The 23,909-nt window shown below is 42.6% G+C and overlaps 1 protein-coding gene across 1 annotated transcript in view; it reads right to left on the bottom strand.

Annotated features, from left to right (window-relative positions):
• CAMK1D (calcium/calmodulin dependent protein kinase ID) overlaps nt 1–23,909 on the bottom strand; it is a 349,263-nt gene that overhangs the window by 18,045 nt on the left and 307,309 nt on the right. Inside the window, exons 6-8 of the mRNA XM_034764971.1 lie at nt 21,524–21,599; nt 4,388–4,500; nt 2,537–2,615 (exon numbers count right to left, since the gene is read on the bottom strand). Coding sequence (XP_034620862.1) covers nt 2,537–2,615; nt 4,388–4,500; nt 21,524–21,599 — 268 coding nt within the window. The remainder of the gene's footprint in view (nt 1–2,536; nt 2,616–4,387; nt 4,501–21,523; nt 21,600–23,909) is intronic.

Genomic DNA, 23,909 nt, shown 5'->3' with positions numbered 1-23,909 from the left:
AATGATTTATGTTTTGACTTCTCCACATTTCTCGTTCATATTGATGCCGTCCATTGATCTTGCTAATATTTTACATATGCAATGTATTTATGGTAGTGGATAGGTGGGAGGATGAAGACAAATAATCTCAATTTCCCAGATTATTTGCGTGACATCCTCCATGTCTCATGTCATTTTTTATTATTAGAAAAGAGATATATTGCTCTTTTCTCCACTTGTTTTTGCCCCTTTGATTGAAAAGACTGAGTCTCAATCTAACTGTAATCACAGCTATTGTGAGAGCCAGCAGTCATTGCCTGATGTGGTACTCTAGTTATGATAACTCTGTGCCATTATACCAAGGTTTTCAGGACTATCACTTGCTTTCTATACATTCACAATTCATTGACCTGCATCACAAGTCACTAGTTAACTAGAGGAGCAAACCATGATCCTAATTTTTGGACACTGCAATCAGCAAGGAAACCAGCATAGCAAGAAGCATGTTTTTGAATTGCACTGATTTATGAACATCAGGTTACATCCCATACCATTACACTATCTATTGCTAGGTAGTGGGGGATAATTTTCCTATATGTGAATGAAAGCAGCATCAGTCACACGTTTATAAACACAGGGTATTGCAAGGCTCATTGTGCCCAGACAATCAGTAAGTGGTCATAGTCCGCTACAGCTCCTGTGCTCTGCTGTAAAAAACTTGGAGACAATCTACCTTTTCTTCTGTTCCAGAATTTAAAGTAACAACAAAATGCAGACAAACCAATGAACTTCAGTGAAGGGTACCAAACACCCTGAATCCTAATCTAGGAATCTGTTCCATGCTACCACTTTTAAGTCTTATTGAAACTTAACATGCTTTTTAAATGGATAACGTGGTGTGCACCCAAGCTACATAATTTGCAAACTGTGCTACAAGATTATTACACATCAAATCCAATTTTAGAGTCAGATACCTAGACAAGTGTGCTACAGAACCATGTTCAAGTCTGCAGTGGGAGCAGAGATCAGAGCATATTTTTTGAATTTCCATGTTGCAGATACATGAAGCAAGTGACTGTTATGTTAACATCTCTGCATGTTCATTTTATGACAGTGCTGTAACTTGGTTGCATCCTGCATTCAAGTACACTGCTGCAGTGGGGTTGTCCAATGTAACTGAGTGCAGAACTTGGCCCATTGTGCTCCAATCCCCCTACAAGACAAGTACTGCAGTAAATCAAGCTATTGAACTTATTATTGTTCAAGCTCAGCAACTTTATAAATGGCTAAGGGTACATGCAGGATGAACTTGAGGTGCTGAGAAAACACATTGGTCAGTGTTCCATCCAACCTTATGAAACCACAGAATGCAGTGATATTTTCAGTAGCTGTGATGTTCCTAAGTGGAAAAGGATTTCTACAATCATTGATTCCAGTATCCTTTCCATTGCAATTATTGTCATTATTGTACAATCCCCAAAAGCAGCATCTCTCAGTACAAACATGCCTGCCCAAAAGGACTTGTATCGAAAACCCTGATCCCCTGAGTGCTTAGAATGATGGCCTAGTGCAGTGGTTTTCAGGCTGCGTACCCCTTTCGAAATAATGAAGTCTACCACATACTCCCATCTGAGATAGGGTCATATTATACCTATGATTAGATTGCCAAGTCTGATTAAATAAAGTGCGTTGTCTGCCACTACAGGATTTTTCTCATGTACGCCCTGACAAGCGCTCACATGCCCCTCTTGAAAACCACTGTCCTAATGGATAGGGCACTGGCCTAATACTCAGGAAATGTGGGTTCAATTCCTGCTTCTGCTACAGACTTCTTGCATGGTCTTGGGCAAGTCACTTAGTTGTATATCTACACTGCCAAAAAAAGTGTGATCTTATCTTCAGTTAAAATAGCAGTGAAACATAGTCACTTGAGGAGGAGTCTTTGGGTTGAACTTCAGCTGTTAGCCAAATTGTGTCTGTACTGCTATTTTAACACAGATTAGCGAACTCCAGTTAAGAACATACCTTTTTTTAAAGCAGTGTAGACATATCATTAGTCTACGCTGTGCTTGTGAATTGTGGATGATATCTCCCTGTCTCACTAGGGTGTTGTGAGGTAAAGTCTTTCAGTAGTTGTTAGGTGCTCAGACGCTACTTGGATGAGGGCCATAGAAGCAAGTAGATGGCTAACTTTAATCACATCCCATTGACTTCAATCTGAGTTTTAGCAAAATGGCAAAATTCTGCATTGATTCATGCTGATGCAACCCCACTGCAGCAGTATAAGTAACTGAGAGCAGCAATTAGCTAATTATTCAAGGATTTCAATGGGACTGCTGGCAAGCTAAAACTTTTGGCAGGTTCAGAGCCTAATTTCAGATACAATGGAACAAGCAGGGAGAACTAGGGGCCAAAGACAGGGGTTGCAGCAATAAGTTACTCAGCAAAGGCTAGTACACGGCACGGTGGAGCAAACATTCCCCCCCGTACGCACAAATTAAAGAAAAGTCTCATTTCTTGAGGTCATTGCAACAGAAGTCATGTGTTAGTTGCTTACCATGGGTGCCGGGCTGCTTGCTCACAGGTATATCTTTTGTTAGGGTCTTTCTCCATCAAGTTCCGAATAAAATCTTTAGCTGTAAAAAATAAAATAAAATAAAATAAGCAAAAGCAATTGGGCTGACGCCTGGAGAAGCAAGGACACACAGTGGTATTTAAAGGTTCGTCTTAATGACACTGGTGTATGACACAATGACTTTCTTCCCCTTCCCCCGCCCACTCAGACAAGACCCTCATCAAAATGAAGTGTGCCATTCATAAGACTAGCCCAATAGGCAAGATCAATAATAATAATAAAGACAAAGGCGTCAATTAATCAAGTTTGATCGCACGGACTGAGCATTCCAACTCTGCATTAAGGAGGTCAGACAGATATTTAAGTTTCCACATTCCTATTTTAACCATTTAATCATTATTTAATAGGCCTCCCCAGAAGTAAGCTAGCGGCTTCACAGAAGACACAGTCACTGGCCCCAAAGGATTTGTGTGTTACATTTTAAATGTGACGCCATGAGTGAAGGTGACCAAAAGTAGGGAGGGGATGGGGAGAAGAAGAAGGAGGGTTACAGAGCCTGTGATTACTCATTTCAGTCAAGTCACATCTGGGTGGTTCTGTTAATGTTTTGGCTGCTGTTAAATATAAGAAAGATAGGTGGTGACTGTGATCAGCTCACGTGGGCTTGAAGCAGTGTGTGTTCAGGAGACTTTTCAATGGAGAGAAGACCACTGAAGGGAGGACATCAAAGGTATCTGGGGTAACCTGAAAAATGTGACCCAAGTGCCTGGCTGAGAAGCCAAACTTGGAATAAAGTGGCTTGATTTAGGCTTCTGGGGTTAATCTGATCTATTTGGGGGAGATTCCCAAAAGCGCTCTGGGGATTTCTCAGGAAAAGTCCCACTGACTTTCAGCTTTGTTGTCCTAAATTCCCTAAATCTTCTTCTGGATGGATTTCTACCATCACCATGGTATCTGGGCACCAGATGTACACAGTATGAAATTTTGTAGTACTAGGAAGTTGTTAGTTGCCCCAAGCACAATCCGGCCTGGGACTCCAGTACATAATTGGGTGGCTAGCCCACCCTGCCACCTGTGCTGTGCCGTGCCGGATGCACTGATATGTTTAACATGCTAATTTGATCAGAAATAGCACATGTACATCTGTCTGAGCTGGAAATTATACCTCCAACTCCAGTGTACACATACCTTAATAACATGCCTGGGTTAAACAGCAAGTCTGGCAGATCAATCCAGAATGTCTGACTCCCAGCCTAGTGCTATAACTATTAGACCGCATGCCCTCCCTTCCCAGGGGATTGATGGGATTTTTCTTTCCTTGTTGTTTTAGCCATTTTCATTTGGAAGCCATTGATTTCCTGGGTTTGCTTCTTTCCTGTTTACACTGCACAGATTCATCAATCTGGCCAGCAATACACATTCAGGAAAAAAAGCTGAATTATTTTGTTTTCTATTATTGGAGACAGATGAAAATGTGCATTTTATTCGGATGTGCTGGAAAAACGAAAGTATGTTGTTTTCTTGGGGCTGAATACTAATTCTCATTTCATGGTCTTCTCTACAAGTCAAGTTTGGGTGCTTTATGCCTGATGCTGGGAGGAGACAGGACTTAATTTGAGGCTCTCAAAGAAATAATTTCCCATGATGCTTAAAAAATATTTGGGTTAAAATCCTGCCCTCAGTTGAACATATAGTTCCCTCTGACCTCAAGTTAATAGGAGTTAGGCATACTATGGAGATCCAAATTTCACCCTTGGAAAGTATGCATGGTAGACATCAGTAATATGAAGGAATGTGCAAGACGTGGCTATTGCAATTAAATGAGCTCCTTACCAGAGTCCGAGATGTCATCCCAATATGGAGAGTCAAATTCATATTCCGCCTTAAGAATCTGCTCAAAGAGCTTGGAGTCATTTTCATCATAAAATGGAGGATATCCACAGAGCCTAATAAACAAAACAGATCAGGGGATGTGAAGCACTTCAATCGCTTTCTGGGGAGAAGGTAACAAATGAGGAAGAGGAATTCATATTCGTGAATCATGACTGAAATACATGGCACCATTCAAGCTTCCCAAAAGAGTCACGTGCTTCTCTAATAGATGCTCTCTTTGGTCAGGAGCAAGTACCTTGTTGCAGCTACAGACAGAGTCCTGATTGCTGAAGGCCCAATCCTGACCCTGGTGCAAAGCACAAATGAAGATGGACTTTATTCAGGAATTCTCCATGGAAACCCCAGCACAGCGGCTACTACAGCCTCAGAGTTGCAGAGGCATCTGTGCTCCACCCCCACCCCTGGCTCCCTTTTCAGGGGGCATTTGGCCAATGGACCCACAGGATCAGACACAATAGCCATGATCCCCTTATCCATCCCTGCTCCTATGAGGGAGGGAAGTTTTCATGGAGTGCTGCTCCATGTTGCAGAGAGAGATCAGAACCCCCGGCACAGCCTCTATCACAGCTGGGACCTTTCTCCATAGCCTTCCTTAGCCCTTCTGAAGTCTCTGGCCCCCAAAACGGTCCACACACAATTTAAATCGACTTCCTTCCAGTGGTTTAGGGCCCAGGCAGCTCCGATCTGGTGACAGTGCAGAGGCTCCCTAGGCTGGCAGGCATGCCCTACCCTTGGAACTCTGGAGTGCAAAAAGGAAGCATGGCACCTGTAACAAGCTCTGCTGGCTGGGGCAAGGTAGAGGCAGAATCAGGACTAGCCCTGAGCACTCTCTGGTACATCTGCATTACAGCCAGGGGCGTGAGTGGCAGCTCGTGTAGACACACCCGCACTAGCTGTCCTCTAGTTAGCTTGCTAAAAACAGCACTCAAAAAACACACACACAAAAACACTCAAAAGGGTGTGGAGGCGCAGGCTTCAGTGCCGGCTGCATAAGACTGCCCAGCCCTCCTCGGCATATATTTGTGTGGGCAGCCCACGCTGAAGCCTGTGCCGTGGCGTCCTCACTGATATTTTTAGCAAGCTAACTAGAGGACAGCTAGTGTGGCTACATCTACACGAGCTGCCATTCATGTACCCAGCTATAGTGCAGGTGCGCCCTCCCTTTTGTGCCAGAGGCACTAGCTATGAGGGGAAGGTTCCTTGCCCATCCATCCCATCTTACTCTTAATGTCCCACAGAAAATAAAACTCCTGAATCACTGCTAAAGAAAAGCTGTACTTATCAATCATTATTATTTGGATTTGGGTAGTACCCTCAATGCACTAGGCACTGTTTGCCCACACAGTCTCTGCCCCAAAGAGCTTACAATTTAAGGGGGAAAGCAATATACTGATAAAGGGCAAGGGAGGGTGAATACACTCAAAGTATAGATAATTTTATATATACATTTAAAATTAAATAAATACAGTCTAGCTCTACCCACCTGCGTCTCAACCTACTCATTATTAGTTGGCTAATTTCTTGTAGGTGTCATATCATCCCTCCCGCTATGTACCTAGAATATTTATCTAGCTCCAGCCCTCATGGTATCTAGATGCTAACAAGGTATATTTGACAAAGAACTACAAATAATTTAATGCTTGATCTTTTGCATCCATATAACAAAAAAAAAAAGATCCAATCCTGGAATCCTTGTTTTATCTTTACTTAGGCAAATCTCCTGGCCCTATGTATTTATAGCTAGACATTTTGGAAGCTTAGCGCTAAAATAACTAGAATGTTAGCATACATAAAACATTGTCTGTATAGTTAGACCAGATGAGAAGTGGCATTTTAATTAAAGCATTCAAAGATTTTCCCCAGTTGTCTTGTTTTACATACAGGTCTGAACACTACAATTGTAAAATGAGAAATGTACTTTAGAGATTGATCCAGCATTTAAGAGAATTGTGCTTTTGCTCACAGTAACACAGGACCTTTCTATCTGCTCTGTTCCAACTACTATGTCTGCACTGAGTCGCACCAATCTTCATCACTTATCTTTAGGTTAGGTTAGTTCTCATGCTGTCACTTGAGCAGTGTAGGGGCCATGTGCTTCCATAATGTTCTGTCCTGTGTCAAATCTGGCACGTTACACCTATGAGGGACAGGTGTTTATTGACGCTGTCCGGCCACTGTTTGAGGAGGTCTTTTCCATCCTGCATTCATTGGGTCAAAGTTGAAGATGATTATAGCAGAGAAGTTGGTAGGCATTTGGAACAAAAGACCATACCACCTTAAAGAGCACGGGGTATCTGTTTGAGAGCACAGGACCTGTTTAGTTAGAAAACAGATATCTTCATTTGGCTTGAATTTCTACCATTCGATGTTTTCGATCATTCAAAGATGCTTAATCTGAATGATACCGAATGAATCTTTTTAATCTTGACAGTGGGGGCCATGTTTCAGTCCCATCGATCAGGATACTGACCACCAAAGCAATATATATCCGCAGCTTTGTCTCTCTCCTTATCAGGGTGTTCAATTGGCAGAAGACATTCTTGATGAAGCACCCCATTACTGATGCTGCTTTTGCAGTGATGTCTTCAAGTTCTTTCTCGATGAAGCCCATGTTACCAACAAAAGAGCTGAGGGAGGTGAAATCACCAACAATCTCGACTGGGAGGTTGCCCACTAAGATGCTAGAGCCTGCAGTGCATTCAGAATTACTAACAGGAAGAATTTTGGGTTTGCCCCCAAATTATTTTCAGGCTGACTTTTGCAGCTGAGCTTTCTGGGGCTTTAAGCACAGCAGTCAGCTCGTGCATTGCTTTGACGACTAGCGCTATGTCACTGGCAAAATCGATATTGGAGAGGTTCTTATCATCAAGACGCATGCCTAAAATGCATTTACTTAGTGTCTGTTCAAGCATGTCGCTTATTGCAGAGTTCTGGGGCGGCAATGCAACTCTGTCGAACACCCAACCTAATTCGGAAGAAAGCAGTTCTCTTCCCAGTTACAAGAATGCAACTTGAGGAGTCATGCAAGAGAAGGAACTTTCTACACAGCTTGTCAGGGAGGACTACGAGTTTCAAGATTAACCAGAGTGACTCCCTGTCAGAGTATCTGAGGTGTTCATCTGAGCAGCTTCAGTTTTGGTATTGCACTTGTTGCTTCAACCGTACCACCACGTCTCATTGGTAGGCAGTCTAACCTCCTGTGCTAAATGCACTGTACAGGGCAACACCAACCCTGCCAGACTGGGTGGAGCCCACCCTGGGGTTCTCATCTTTTCCTACAGGACCTATGCCTAGGGTCGGATGGGCTAGCAACTGCTATGAAAGTAATGAATGTGTTTGCCTCAGATCAATGTGATTTATGATATATTAAAAATTAATCTCACAAGTAGGGGTCTTTTAGGTATTGAACAGAAAAACTGTTAACCCTTAATAAGGAAGGCTCAAAGAAGCTGCTCATTAGAAAAATGTCCAGGTTAAAGATGCCAATCATTGGCCTCACTGAAACCCACCTTAAAGATAGAGGGGAAGAAAGAACAGGCAACTATCATCTTATGCAGTCAGGTGCTCAGGGCACGAGAAAGGAAGGACTGGGTCTCCTTCTTAAACGTCATATATACAAACTGATCTCTTCGTCTGAACCAATTTCCAGTCACCTACTCAAAGCTCAGCACCAGCGTAAGCATGGAAGATGGACAATTATTCTTTGCTGTGCTCCAACCAACGAAGCTTCTGATGAAGACAAGACAGAGTTCTACAGTCAACTCAGCAATCTTCTGTGAACCACCTTGAATGATGACATCGTCACTCTCCTAGGTGAATTTAAGGCTATTGTTGATAATTTGAGTAAAGCATGGAAAAACGTTATTGGGCCTGTTACCCTGGATGGTGAACACTTTTTACAGTTGTGTGTTTCTCATGAGCTTGGCATTATGAACACCTGGTTTCACAGGAAGCAAATTCACCAATTTACTTGGCAGAGTAACGACGGCCCAACAAAGAAGATGTTTGATTACATGATAATCTCTTGTAATTGAAAACTATCCATTTGCCATTGAAGAACATAAAGTCATCTCTGCAAATTTGTCTTAGACTAAAAAGCTCAGGCAAAGCAATGATTGGGTTACCAAAATTTGATTTATCTAACCTAAAAATCGATAGCATTCGAAATCGTGATGCAGTTGAAATCTTGAACAGGTCTGAGACCCTGCCAGAGTGTACTGATGCTGAACCTGCCTGAAAGGACTTCAGATCCCACACAATCAATGCCACTATGACCATCACTGGACCCCAAACACAGCGCCCAAGAAGCCCTGGATCTCTGTTAATCCCTTAACCATCACTGAAAAGCATTGCATGGCTCATTTGAGAAGTAATGTGTGGTCACATATTGTAAGCTACAGGGTGCTTGTAATAAAGCAATAGATGCTGACTGCAAACCTTTTGTGGAAATCAAAGCCATCACACTGGAGGAAGCTTCTGTGATGCTTTTCGCAGGGAGCCCAGAATGGTAAGCCACCGTATTACCACACCGCCTCAGCAAGAGAGAGCTTTGCTGGAGCTTACACGGTGTGACAGCTCCTTGCCAACTGGTTTGTCTGCCTCACCAGCCAACTCCTTGAAACTCTGCCAGTCTAAACCTTGCCTTGCAAGTATCATTCCATGAACCCCAGTTCCCAAGAGGTGTCTCTCTGCAGTGTCCAGTCCCCCTCACTGGTCACTCACAGAAATTATTAAGTATGCTGCCTCCAAAGAGGTCATGCGCAACCCAGCCTGTTAGAGTAACTGAGGACCCACACTTTACTTTAATATAACAGCACTGAGATGGTTTATAGTAATACTAAAGAATGCAGATTTAAGTGATACTAAGCAAGAGAAAAAGAGACAGATCTGGTTACAAAAATAACATGCTGTCTAGTAACTGAAACATAACTTTAGCAAGCTACAATCTTGGCCTAAGCAACTTTCTCATTACATCAATCTACCAGCATCCCCAGCCTTCAAGCCAGAAGGATCCACTGTTCACAGAATCAGAGGGCGTTGCTCCCTTTGTCCCCAAATGACGGATACCAACACGGCTTTTTGCTTTTCCTTATATTTCCCCAAACTCATTATTTTGCCCCCACGGTCAGGATGACTCCCTGCTCTTCTTCTCTTCCTATGGACTTCCCGTCCTCCTGTTGACTCTTGTGTAAATGGGGCGCCCATTGTTTTGGTTCTACAATGCTTTATTTCATTGGTGACAGGGAGATAGCTGCCTTCCCTCCCGTCTGGAAGAAAACCTGTTTCTCCCTTTGTTTGGTCACAGACTTTAAAGCATAATATCAATGACTATCCATAATTCCTCATATAGTGTTAATACATGCACGTCACAATTATATTAATCACCAGTGTGTCACTGGCTTTCATAAAAGACCTTACTTGATACACTTTTATAGTACAATGATATTGTATACAATCAGTTGATTCAATTATTTTTTGTGGTTCAGACCCCCTGGGGATGTCTGGAACCTGATTGTCACACCTTCTGCCAGAAACAATGTTGCCTCCTAATATAAACACTTGCGCGACCTCACTGAGGAGAAATGTAATTCACTCAGAGTGATCTACTCCAGTTCTGGCCAGCTAATCAATACAAAAGTGGAGTGCAAGGCATCCTGGAGTGAACTTGAAATGCACCTCCAATTTCTTTGCACCCTGACATTAAGGCTGCTGATGAATTGACCCATTACACACAAAATGATCCTGGTGAATTAACTATCGACAAACTCCACAGCATTGTACAGAAGTATAAGGGAAATAAGGAGGTAGGAGTCTGTGGAATTCCTGCAGAATGGTTAAAAAGTGATAGATCAGCTGTTGCTAATGGCTGCACACACTGTTCAATATCACCTGGAGAACAGATTCAGTCCATCCGACTGGCAAAAAGGCATTATTTTCCCCCTTTGGAAACAAAGGCAGCAAATGAGACTACTGCAACTATCACAGCATTACTCTTCTACCATTCCCAGAGAAAGAATTTGCTTCTGACTTGCTGGCCCAAGCTGCCGATATCTTAAGGAGAAAGAGAGGACCACAACAAGTTGGCTTTACTCCTGCCCATCCCACGATGGAGCAAATCTTGACAGGGCGGCAGCTCATAAAAAAGTGATGAGAATTCAAGCACCCCAATTACACTTCTCTTTAGGCCCCGATGTGAATTGTTCTTTTACACACCTGTCTGATACAGAACTCGTATAATACTTTCATAAGGTTTTCTTAACCCCCAGGATGATTAACCTAAATAAAGTATTTAATTCAAGAGAGCCAGCCATTGTAAACAGACTAAGGGTTTAGCTGAAACATTACTCTGTAGCACCAACAGGAGTGAGAGAAAAAAAATCTGTAAAATATAAAATAGCAGCGTTATTTATAACACAGAGCCAGCTTCCTGCCCTTAAGGTTATTTGAACCCACTTAACACAGAGAGTAAAATTATCGATATTTTGTTAACTCTGAAGATTCAGTCTGCTTTACAGATAGATTTTATATACTGGGCCAGCTCCTGATCTAAGGTACAACAGAATAAATCTGGAGTAACTCCACAGGAATTTGTAGTGTTACACTGGATTTACTGTGGTATAACTGAGGCTGAAATCTGGCCTTTTATCTTTCAAAGCCGACGTACTCTGCTGCTGACAGGTGTCCCATTTGGGCAAGTGCTCTCATCAAAGGCCGATAAGATGTTTTCACACCAGCCAAGCACTTACATTTAAATCAAGATTGGAAGTGTTTCTAGAAGACATGCTCTACCTCAGCCACAAGTTATTGGGCTCCATGCAGGAATCACTGAGTGAAATTCTATGGCTTATGTTATGCAGAAGGTCAGACTAGATGATCACAACAGTCTGTCTATGCATCTAAACAAGACATAACATGCCACATGCCTGATCAATGAAAACATAAAATAAAAATAATTCAGACAACTGGATAAAGCTTCATAGTTACTTAACTCTATGACTGCTTAAGAATGTTAACGTAACCTACATTATTATGGCAACTACCAACGCTCAGAGCCCACAGTCACAGGGACTGATCATTCCCCCGCGATACGGACACGGAGAGGAAGCTATTCATCCTGAATACCATCATGGTTATCTTGTCTGTGCAGCTACCTTCAGGTGTAGAGATCTTGATACAAAGGAACCTACCCAGTTTCGCTCTTCAGCAAAGGGTAGAAGGGAAAGTTTTACACACAGAACGGAAACTGACTAGAATTCTAGCCTCTCTCTCTGTGTGATCTCTACTCTGTAGCCTTTCCATGCCAGAGTGGGAGAGTGCTGCTCACTTTGCAGGCTACACAGTACTGCTAAGCAGTGTAGTTGTAGCCATGTTGGTCCAAGGATATTAGAGAGGCAAGGTGGGTGAGGGAATATCTTTTATTGGACCAACTTCTGTTGTCTCTCTCACCTACAGAAGTTGGTCCAATAGAAGATATTACCTCACCCACCTTGGCGCACTAAGGGTGACATTTTCAAAAGGGCTGAAGAGACTTGGGCACTGAGGAGCCTCAGGCCCACATCCTGAAAGGGGTTTCCCCCACGGTATTGGAATATTGGGACTGAAGAGTGAGATCTGGAAGGGCAGGGAATGACGGGGAGGGAAATATAAACTTATGAATGGCTCATTTGCTACCTGTGGGTTATACCGAATTGTATTTCTGTGCTGCAGGGAGCAGAGCTGCTTATTTAAATAAAATGTACATAAAATTGATATAAATTTCAACAATTGTATTTTTTCACTATTTTTATTTATTTAACTTTTTGTTTTAACCAGTCTACAGGGTGGTCGAAATCTCTCTCTCTTTCCTTAGGTGGGCTCTTATCCCATGATCTAGATAAAAGAGGCTCCATGGCTCTTGGCCCCTCTCCTGCATTTCCCAGTATCCTCCTTAAAAAACAAACCAAAAAGGTCCTGAGGAAATTACAAACCCTGGCTCTTGTGGTCTGCACGCTCCTTCCTGTTCCAGTGAACAGGCATGTGCATGTCCTGTCAGGCGGCTCTAGCGAGAGTAATAACTCATTTAAAGTGTACAGTATACTGATTACTTTGGCCGAGGTACAAGAGCTAAGTTAGGTTTACAGAGGTTTATGGCTGAAAAATGTTCCGACTTCAGGTAATTGCAGGGACAGATGGTGGCAGTTAAATACTGCCCTGTGCTAGGGAGCCATACAGAAGCATATGCCCAAGAAAGAGCTCAAGGAGAGATTCTCCCTCAGCAGGAGCAGTCCCGTCCAGAGCTCCTTCAGGAGGGCCTGCACTGCACCATCCCCGAGAGGAATGTGCTCCACTCTCTCCATATGGTCAGCTCTGCTGACAAGTCCAGAACTAAGGGAGTCATTTTCTCACTCCATTCAGATATTTGCATGTTCCTCTCATCACAGCACAAGAACAAGCTCTTGTTCCAGCTGATTAGCTATTATTAACTATCCCTGATATTAACACTTTTCCAAGGTCTCCTACCATGGGCAATGCAACAGAACCTGCTAATAGGTGAACTGGCATAGAGTGAAACTCTGTGAATGCTGAACATAGAGAAGAGCCTGTATGTGGCTGGCAGTGTTCAACTGAAACACCCCACCCTGTTAGGAATAAGTGGGTTCTGACAACAAACTGAGCCAGATGGTTCAGTACCTCTATCTTGATATATCCGAGATAGCAGCAATTTTCTAGGGAAAGATGATATAGGGTGTGAGCAGGGCAGCCCTGAGAGAGGAACCCCAGGAGAAGCCAAGCATGGAGAGAAGGTGTGAGTAGAATTTTATGTCATCTTATTGTTAATCTGTTTAACAGAGCCAGAGCCCAGGAAGGGAGATGAGTTTGGATTTCACACAGAGCATGGACTGGCTTTGCAAGGCAAAATGGGAAAGGACCCTGCTCAGAGTCCTGAAGTCATCCCACATGCAATTTGTGATGGCAGTGAGTTGTAGTGGAATTCCACTTTCTGGGCCAAATTCCAGGGTCCTTACCTAGTTTTTACTTGATCCTTACTTAGCCAAAATCCTTGAGACTTAGATTTGGCCCATTGTGAAGATCCTGTGTGAAAAAAAATGACCTCACTTTCAGAAGGTTTTGCTATATTTCTTTAGTTATGCGAATAGTCGAAATAAAATACACAATCTCTCTCCAGTGGGAAAATCCTAATTCGTCCTGGGGGAGTTTCAATCCACTGTTAGCTGTCATCATTTTCTTGAGTACTTTAAGGACTATTTAAGGGTCTTGCCACGTCAGAAATAGCAACTGGCTGTTTCTTATGTTTTCTCTGTGCCTACCATTCCCACCCTTCCCCAAATGTACTCCCACCCTGTAACCAAATAATAAAATGGGATGCTAATAAGAGAAAAACGGCCGGTCTTGCAAAAGAGAACCATGTTTTCTGATGTTCTACGGAAAGTGCTGTAGGGGCCTGCTTAATGTACCTATTTCCTTACCAAAGCAAAGCAAAACAAAACAAAACAAGCTTCACAAGTTCCCACTGCATAATGGTTGTGATTCCACTTACAGGAGAGGCTCTACACATCACATGCATATTGCCAGTGTATAGCTTGCAATCAATGGAGGACGTACCAGGGTAAATCATGCACACTTTTTATTGATATAATAGCACATGTTGAAATCTCTGTGTGAGGGGTGCACAAACCCCACACTAGAGAATAAGGGGTTAAGGAGCAGCAATGGGCCCAGGTGGCCCTGCTCAGCCATATCTGCAAAGTCTGTACAAGCTGGAGACGGGGCTTAAAAGGGGAAGCAGAGCAGCTCGGAGGAGAGTAGGCAGTGGAAGGGAGCAGAACTCTGCTCTGAGTTCTGGGGAAGTACTTCCCAGGAGCTCTTGTGGCCTGAGACTTGGGAAAAGAGACTTGATCGGACCTACAAAGGAGAGACTTGGGAAGGTCCGAGACTTTATTTGTGATTCTGTAATTTACTCCATGAGCAGAAGGGCAATTTGGGTAGGAAGCGGTCCAGGGGGCAGCTGCATAGCATCCTCACGTGCAGCACATAGCTGCCCACCATTGGGCCCTGGATTGGAGCCCAGGGGAGAGGGTGGACCCAGCCTTCCCTAGCCACTCCCAAAAGACAGGGCATCAACAGAAGCCTTTACCTCAGTAGAGTCCAGCTGGGGAAGACCCTAACTGTTCAAAGGCCCAGACCCGCAGAGTGCCCATAATAAGGTGAAAGCCCTGAAGCCCTTGGAGAAGCTGAAGGACAGGACTATAACTGAAAAGGGGTAACCACCTGCTGCACTCATGCCTGTCCCCAAGGCAGCAGTGGGGGTGAATGTTCCCTTTTACACTCTGTAATGGGTAGAGGTAAGGCCTGGGGCAGACAGGTCTGACTTTGAAGCAATGCCCTGTATGGGAAGTTGTCCAAGTGTTACTTATTGTTGGAATATATGTATTTTTCTCATTTTGAGCAGAGACACTCGTTCTGGCTGACACTACCACCTCTGACTGAACTGTACGGCTCTCCAGGGCACAACAATATGGAGAACACTGAGCACATTAACAAGGATAATGAAGCTACTGAAGGACTGATTTGGGATTGTATTTTCATAGGGTTTAACTCTGGCATCCTGGCCAGTCCCGACATGGGTAACCACATTCTGCTTTCATTAATTCCCCCTGCAGTGTCGAATGGATGTTGTTGCTCATTTCCTCTTCTAAGCTATTGGGCAGCGACGCTTGGTACTGCTAAACTTGCCACAATTCTCCCTGTGGGGGGCTCTGTCTCAGTGGTAGTGGGAATTATTTCCTGTACATCAGGCTGTTACATTTTGTACTGTACTTTGGGAAAATTTCAAGATAAGGTGTTATATAATGTAAGTTATTAGTATCATTTCATGCACATCTACATCGAAGTAAAAACCAGCCCAACAACAGAGATGGCACGGTCTTTGGGAAGGGGACTGCCTTCTATAGATCCCTGTTGCTTAACAAATAATAATAGTAAAACAGTAACGATGCTACTCTATCTATGATTTGTTAAATATAAATAATCAGAGGCTCAAGCAGAACGTGCTGCAGCCCATGACTCTTTTCAACTTTATAATGCAATTTTCTATTTTTTGCTTCCATTAACTTAATCTTCGCCATGTACAGGAATCCGAGGGACCAGAATTTTAGCCACCTGGCATTCATGAGCTTGTCCATGTGGGTCCAAACCCATGGGATAGGAATTTGATAAAGTCTCTCACTCTTTTTTCTAGTAAACTGAACACATACCAAAACTGCCTTGTCGCCAGTGGGAAACGGAGCCCAACAATGAAGCTATTTCAAACTGGAAAATGTTACAACTGGAATAACAGGAAGTTTCAAGCTGCTAAAATTAGTTCTTGTGAGTAATGACTTTTTATATAAAATGAGTTTTTGATAAAATAAAACTCCATTGCTGCAGATGCTGAAATCTGGATGTGATTTTTAAAAAAGCATTAGTGGCTGGCACTGAAAGAAAGGAAGTATCTCCTAAGGCATCTTCACGTATCAGGGTTACATTTTTCTGTGTGCTTATGATCTATTATATAGCCAAATATCATCAGAAATAGTAATGCATAAGAAATAGCTTGTTTTCTCAATGTCATAAGCTCAAGACTATCCTGGGAGAGTGTGTGTTTCTGTTTAGATGTAGTTAAAGCACTAACAGTAACAATATTTTAAAAACATTTATGCCCTGCTTCTGAATTGGGTTCCCCTAAACTGCCATCTTTTTAAATTCAACAACAGTGACATGCTAAGCGGAAGTAAGCTCTGGTAAATGTTTTCTTTTCTGCACAGAAATTATTTTGAATCTGACCCCCCTCAACACACACAATGATTGGAACTAACAGCCTGGTTTGTTAAGCAGGTATTGGCTTCACCTTCACCCACTGGAACTTTTTAACCAGTCTAGAAACAGTAGCATTCTCTGCCTAGTTGAGAGAGTTATTTTGGAAGTGTTAGTGAATAATGCAAGTATAAAGTCAAATGCAGTCACTCATCTCAGGCCAATTATCATCTTACCTGAAGATCCTAAACTGGTCACTCTCTCTTCATCCAGTCTAGGCACTAATAGTTCCCATCAATGTGGTATGAAAAAGCCTGCAGGGCTATTTACTATGAAGACTGGGAGGAAATCCCTTCTCTTTTTCACTGAACATGTACCATTGGCTAAGTCCATCACAGGGGCTTCCACTTTCTTTCAAAGCATCAGGTATTGGGTATTACTGGAGATGGGATGTCAGAGTAATGGTGTGGCAAATCATTGTTATTATTAAACTTTTTAATGTATATAGTAAAATTAGATTTCTATTAGATATCTCATCCAGAAGCCTTAAAATTCCACCTCTTCTTATAGGACCTCATTGTTATTCAATGGATTTCACCCTGCTGGGCAGGAAATTCCCGATAGGGTAGGTATAATTTTAAGACTTCAGAGCAGTCTGTGTATCTTTTTTGAAAAACACAAGCCCAAATTGATTTTGAAAACAAATAGGAGATACTGTTGCATTGATGCCAGCAAAAAACAGTTTCACTGGTGTGAAAACAGTGTAAATTGGTAACATTGCTTGAGCCACGTCTCAAGGGCAGGCCTGAAACCTTCCATCTGATAGTTACACACAGATCGCTGGGAGGACGTATTTCTTAACCAAGTGCTGGGGGAGTACACTGTTGATCATCTTCATGAGCTCAGTTCCTGCCTTCAGACTGCTAATTATAAAACAGGGATATTAGGGAGTGTAAAAGCAACTAGTGAAACAGCAGCAAAAAGCATTTGGCTGCATGTGCCATGGCTGAATGGAGCGGAGGACATGGATAGAACATGGACTAATTTTATCCCTGCATAACCAGGCAGCACTAGCCAGGCCTGCTTGTGTGTGGTCGTATCAACACAAGTATTTCTATGGTAAAACCTTTACACTGAACTGTAACCGGGAAAGAGAAGCTAGTAGTGGCCAACCCTCTGGCCTGCTGTTCTCTATCATTTAGCCTCTGAGCCAGGCTGAAGTACCATGCTTAGCATAGGCAGGACTGAGGACTTGACTTAGAAATGGACAGAAAAACCTTGCTAGACTGTCCCTCTATTGCTAACCTAAGATTCAAAGCTTCAGGAAAACACATGAGGAGGAGTGCTTCACTCAGCAACGTGCCTTGGCCCCTGCAGCCCCATATTTGCAGCTGTTAGATGGCAGGTCTGGAGGGCAGTGAACACCACTCCTTTTTAAAGGAGTATTAGAGTCCCCAGGGATCTCTGAATTATATAATATTAGGGCTGTTGATTAATGGCAGTTAACTCACACAATTAACTCAAAAAAATTAATCACAATTTAAAAAATTTAGCACGATTAATCGCAATTTTAATCTCACTGTTAAGCAATAGAATACCAATTGAAATTTATTTTCAAATATCTTGATTTCAATTACAACACTGAATACAAAGTGTATAGTGCTCACTTTATCATTTTGCAGTGCAAATATTTGTAATAAAAATAATAATGTAAACAAAATAAATAGTATTTTTCAATTCACCTAGACAAGTACTGTAGTGAAATCTCTTTATTGTGAAAATGCAACTTACAAATGTAGATTTTTTGTGTGACATAACTGCACTCAAAAACAAAACAATGTAAAACTTTAGCACCTACAAGTTCAGTCCTACTTCTTGTTCAGCCAATCGCTAAGACAAACAAGTTTGTTTACAGTTATGGGAGATAATGTGCTTGCTTCTCATTTACAATGTCACCAGAAAGTGAGAACAGGTATTCACAAGGCACTTTTGTAGCTGGCATTGCAAGGTAATTACGTGCCAGATATGCTAAACATTCATATGCCCCTTCAAGCTTTGGCCACCATTCCAGAGGACATATTCCATGCTGATGACTCTCGTTAAAAAACGTGTTAATTAAATTTTTGACTGAACTCCTTGGGGGAGAATGGTATGTCTCCTGCTGTTTTACCTGCATTCTGCCATACATTGCATGTTATAGCTGTCTCGGATGATGACCCAGCACATGTTTTTCATTTTAAGAACACTTTCACTGCAGATTTGACAAAACACAAAGAAGGTACCAATGTGAGATTTCTAAAGATACCTACAGCACTGAACCCAAGGTTTAAGAATCTGAAGTGCCTTCCAAAATCTCAGAGGGATGAGGTGTGGAGCATGCTTTCAGAAGTCTTAAAAGAGCAACACTCCAATGCAGAAGCTACAGAACACGAACCACCAAAAAATAAAATCAACCTTCTGCTGGTGGCATCTGACTCAGATGAGAGAAAGTGAACATGTGTCGGTCCGCACTACTTTGGATTGTTATCGGGCAGAACCCATCATCAGTAGGGCCTAATCAAATTCACGGCCATGAAAAATGCGTCATGGATCGTGAACTCTGGTCTCCCCCTATGAAATCTGGTCTTTTAGGTGCTTTTACCCTATATTATACAGATTTCATGGGGGAGACCAGTGTTTCTCAAATTGGGGGTCCTGCCCAAGAGGGAGTTGCAGGGTGGTCACAAGGTTATTTTAGGGGGGGGTCGCGGTATTGCCACCCTTACTTCTGCGCTGCCTTCAGAGCTTGGCGGCTGGAGAGTGGCGACTGTTGGCCGGATGTCCAGCTCTGAAGGCAGCGCCCCGCCAGCAGCAGCACAGAAATAAAGGTGGCAATACCATACCATGCCACCCCTCCTTCTGTGCTGCTGCCTTCAGAGCTGGGTGGTTGGAGAGTGGCAGCTGCTGACTGAGGGCCCAGCTCTGCAGGCAGCAGCGCAGAAATAAGGTTGGCAATACCATACCATGCTCCCAACCAGCAGCCACCACTCTCCAGCCCCCCAGCTCTGGAGGCAGCACCGCTGCCAGCAGCAGCGCAGAAGTGAGGATAGCAGTACCACAACCGTCCCCCCCCCCATAATAATCTTTCAATCTCCACACAGCTCCTTTTTTGACAGGACCCCTATAATTACAACACCATGAGATTTCGGATTTAAATAGCTGAAATAATGAAATTTACTATTTTTAAAAGCCTATGACCATGAAATTGATCAAAATGGACGGTGAATTTGGTAGGGCCCTAATCGTCAGCATGGACGTATGTCCTCTGGAATGGTGGTTGAAGCATAAAGGGACATATGAATCTTTAGCGGATCTTGCACGTAAATATCTTGCAACCCTAGCTACAACAGTGCCATGTGAAAGCCTGTTCTCACTTTCAGGTGACATTGTAAACAAGAAGTAGGCAGCATTATCTCCTGCAAATGTAAACAAACTTGTTCGTGTGAGTGATTGGTTAAACAAGAAGTAGGACTGAGCGGACTTGCAGGCTCTAAAATTTTACATTGTTTTATTTTTGAATAACCGACAGCAGGTTTTTTTGTACATACTTCTACATTTGTAAGTTCAACTTCCATGATAAAGGGATTGCACTACAATACTTGTATGTGGTGAACTTAAAAATACTATTTCTTTTGTTTTTTACAGCGCAAATATTTGTAATCAAAAATAAATATAAAGTGAGCACTGTACACTTTGTATTCTGTGTTGTAATTGAAATCAATATATTAGAAAATGTAGAAAACATCCAAAATATTTAAATAAATGGTGTTCTATTATTTTTTAACAGTGGATTAATTGTGATTAATTTTTTTAATCGCTTGACAGCCCTATTTAATATATGTCCATCCTGCCCCAGAATAGCTCTGCTCCTTCAGTGCTCCTGAGACTGCACAAGGCAGGATTTGGCTCTAAGGATTTAGCAGTGCCAGTAGCTTTGATTCTCTCTGCAAAATTCTTTTGCCTCCTTCTGTTGTTAAAACTTGCGCTGAGGAAAATCCAGCAGTCGGTGATGTTTTCAGAGGAGAACATTGCAGACACTCAAGCAGAACAGCGAACGAGTCAGAAATCTGACATTATTCAGGATTGTGGTGTTGTTAAAGAAAAACCGTGCAATATACTTAAAAAAAGAAGAAGTAAACAACCATTTGGGAGGCACTGGGGAAAACAAGTCATAAAATTTATACTTAGGGCTAAAAGAAAATGCAGTTGACAGACAAACAATATGCACTGTGCAGCAAGGGATAATGCAGCAATTAAATGGCGTGTAGACAAAAATAGCTGTGCTGCATTATGCAAAAGTTATTCATGTTGACAAGCCATCCAGTGTTTGCACAAAGGGAAAAGGAACAAAGTAGGAACAATTTGATGCTGTGGCACTTCAGTCGCTTTTGCTGCAGACTTGTTTGACTGTGACATTTGTATAAAATGAAAAAATATCATCACTGGAAATATAAGCATCAACAGGTCTAACTTGGCTTCTGTTATACTTAGTAGCAACAGGGCTGTTCCCTGCTTCAGTGTACAAAGAGAACAAGTTTGTCAGGTTAGCTGTGCCCTGGCTGGCCTATCTGAGCCAGCCTATTGCAGCAGCCTCAACATGTTTCAAGGAACCACACATGGTACAAATGCCAATTGATGTAAAGAATCTAATGCTGCAGACAACATACACAATTCCTATCTAACCCACATACACACACAGGGAGCTGGGCCCAGAATGCTGACATTTATAACTCGGCATTCCTCACTTGAGCTGAAGGGAATCTCCCATAGACATCACAAGCAGCAGGTGCCTTCTCTTCCCTGTAGGCCAACCACTAGAGGTTGACCTCACACATTCATACACACACAGCAGGTTTCAGCTGCTGTCCATTGATCCCCAGCACTGTTATAGGCACAGCTACCCAGACAGCAGGAATGTACCACTGCATCACCATGTTCCTGTGCCCAGGGGTTCCCAGACTCTTTCCGTCTTGACGCCCATATCCTTTCACTTTCTGGCCACATCACAAATCGTCTTTGAAAATGTGCTACTGGAACTCCCTGGTGAGTGTGTTACAGGTCCCCCCGTGCCTGATCAGCAGAGTATGTGAGTCAGTTACAGTGTCACCTAAAGAGGGGCTTGTCCAGGATTCCAATTGCTGTGGGCTCAGACAATTAGGATGAGATTCCCTTGATCAGAGGAAGAATATACACAGGTGAGTATGTGTTACAGATCCGATAGTTATAAAATTAACAGATACTTACAAAATGTATGCGATTACCCCAATAGACCAACAATCCACCGCTTTGCTGTAGGGTTTCTGGGCCAGCACTTCAGGAGCTGGAAAAAAAAAAAGTCATACAGCTAAATGTAATAAGACCAAAAACTGTGCGTGTTGCCAACATGTAGGACTCCACGGTCATTCATGGTACCTAGAATCCCTTGGCCAACATAAGCACATCTGTACTGGGTCAGACCAAAGGTCCATCTAGCCCAGTATTCTGTCTTCCGACAGTGGCCAATGCTATGGGCTTCAGAGCGAATGAACAGAACAGGAGATCATCAAGTGATCCATCCCCTGTCATCCACTCCCTGGTTCTGGCAAACAGAAGCTAGAGACATTCAGAGCATGGGGATGCATCCCGGACTATCTTTGCTAATAGCCATTGATGGACCTATCCTCCATTAACATATCTAGTTCTTTTTTTAACCCTGTTATAGCCTTCACAACATCCCCAGGCCCAATTCTGTGTAATGCTCACTATTTATTTTGGGAGCTGAGACTATCTCGACTTGTTCCCTACCTCCCAAACTCAGGTCTCATATTAGCAGGCCAAACCAGAAAGTTTTAAAGCGTATTTATTGAAAGAAAACTGTGAATCCGAATGCAGAGTTAGCTCATCATCTTCCGATGGAGATTAGAGGACTGAAAACAAAAACAGACACATAAAAAAAATATAAAAAAAGACAGTCAGGGCACAGGATCATCAGCTTCCCGTCAAAAGAACTTTTGGTAATGTGAAGAAAAACAAGACAGTGTTGCACAATTGCTCAAATGTACATTTATAAGTTGCCAGCTCTGCGGCATTGTGCTATCAAATGGAAGATTTCAGGAAACAACTCAAATCGAGGGCCATGTGTCACCGAGCTGATATGCTAAATCTCCAGGAGAGGAATGAGAGCTAGACAACTGTCACCATACCTCCTACAGCCTGACTAATGAAGCATCACAGTTGTCAGAGTCAGGGGGAGCCACTTGCCCTTCTGTCTCAAGGAGCAAAGAGACCACAATAACTGAGAGAAACTAAAAGAGCTAGGAATTAGAGCACACACAAAAGAACTGAGCCTTATTTGCATTTAAAACTGTTAGCTACTATATCTCGAGTTCCTGTGGAAGATGGAGGTTGAACATTTATTCAAATGCTTGTGGGGTTTTTTTTTTAAATCACTGAAACTTAAAAAGGCACATTTACCACATGAAAGTCTGGAGAATTATGTCTATGCTGGTAGCTTTCATTTGCAAATGCTTAACACTGAATTTTAAACCCCATGACCTTAATCTTTTTCATGTAAAGAAGCTTTTGAATTTTCAAAGCAAAATGCCCATAGTAATGCAAAAATCATTGCTCATGATATTTATAAAGTTGACCTGCGGTGTTGGGTTTAAAAGCACAGGGTTTTCTCATGAGTACTGAGAAGTTTAAGGCCAGGTTTGGCCACAACTATTCATGTTGAGTAGTACTTTACTCTGCAGGTAATCCCACTGAAGACAATGGGGCTACTCCAAAAGAAAGGGGCCACTTAATGTGGGCAAGCAAATCACAGTCTGGCCACTTGCAGTACACAATGCAGTACATTTACAGAGTGCCCACATAAAGATTTCCTGCTGCAGAGAGCGAACAGTCTAAATAAAACAAGGCAAAGGAACCCAGGAGAAAATTTCTGGAGGAGGAGGGAGTGGAAGTTATTCATGATGAGGAGTTGCTTGGAGGAGAGTGTACAAGGAGGGATTTAAGGAGGACAAGGAACTTGGTTTCAAGCCTTCTCTCATACTGCACCCTATATAAGATACCGCCTCCTTGCTCTCACTGCAATACCTAGGGGCATGGGTGAATTCTCTATCACTTGCATTCTTTACATCAAGACTGGATATCTTTCTAAAAGATATATTATCACTGAAACAGAAGTGCAGAAATTATTGGATGAGGTTGTTTGGCCTGTGTTATGAGAAGAGGTCAAATTAGATGCCACTTCTGGCCTTAAGAGTTGTGAATCTATGAATACAGATAATAAGTCTCTGCCCCAAAGAGCTTAAAATATTACTGGAGAAATGAAGCCCTGCACCAAGAAAGCAGGGAGGGGACGAGGCAGGCAAGGATCATGAGTTCGCTTTGGTGGCTAGGCCCACATCTTGGTGGCATTTTCTTTAAATAGATGTTTTATTTTATAGGATAAATCGGATTATGATTAAGGCTGACTTTTTGCTTGGGGTTTTTTTGCTTGGTGGAGGGAGAAGTGTAGAAGGGGTAAGTATGAGTAGTGGAGGAGGAGCTAAAGGGAAAGAAGAACGGAGGAGGATGACAGAAAGGGTAGGCGAGGAAAGGGGAAGAGAAGACGAGAAACTGGCAGGGGAATGTGTGATCTGGTAGC

The sequence above is a fragment of the Trachemys scripta genome, chromosome 1 (assembly GCF_013100865.1).
Source record: "Trachemys scripta elegans isolate TJP31775 chromosome 1, CAS_Tse_1.0, whole genome shotgun sequence".
In the NCBI taxonomy this organism is placed as follows: Eukaryota; Metazoa; Chordata; order Testudines; family Emydidae; genus Trachemys; species Trachemys scripta.
This window is presented reverse-complemented; position numbering and strand designations above follow the sequence as displayed.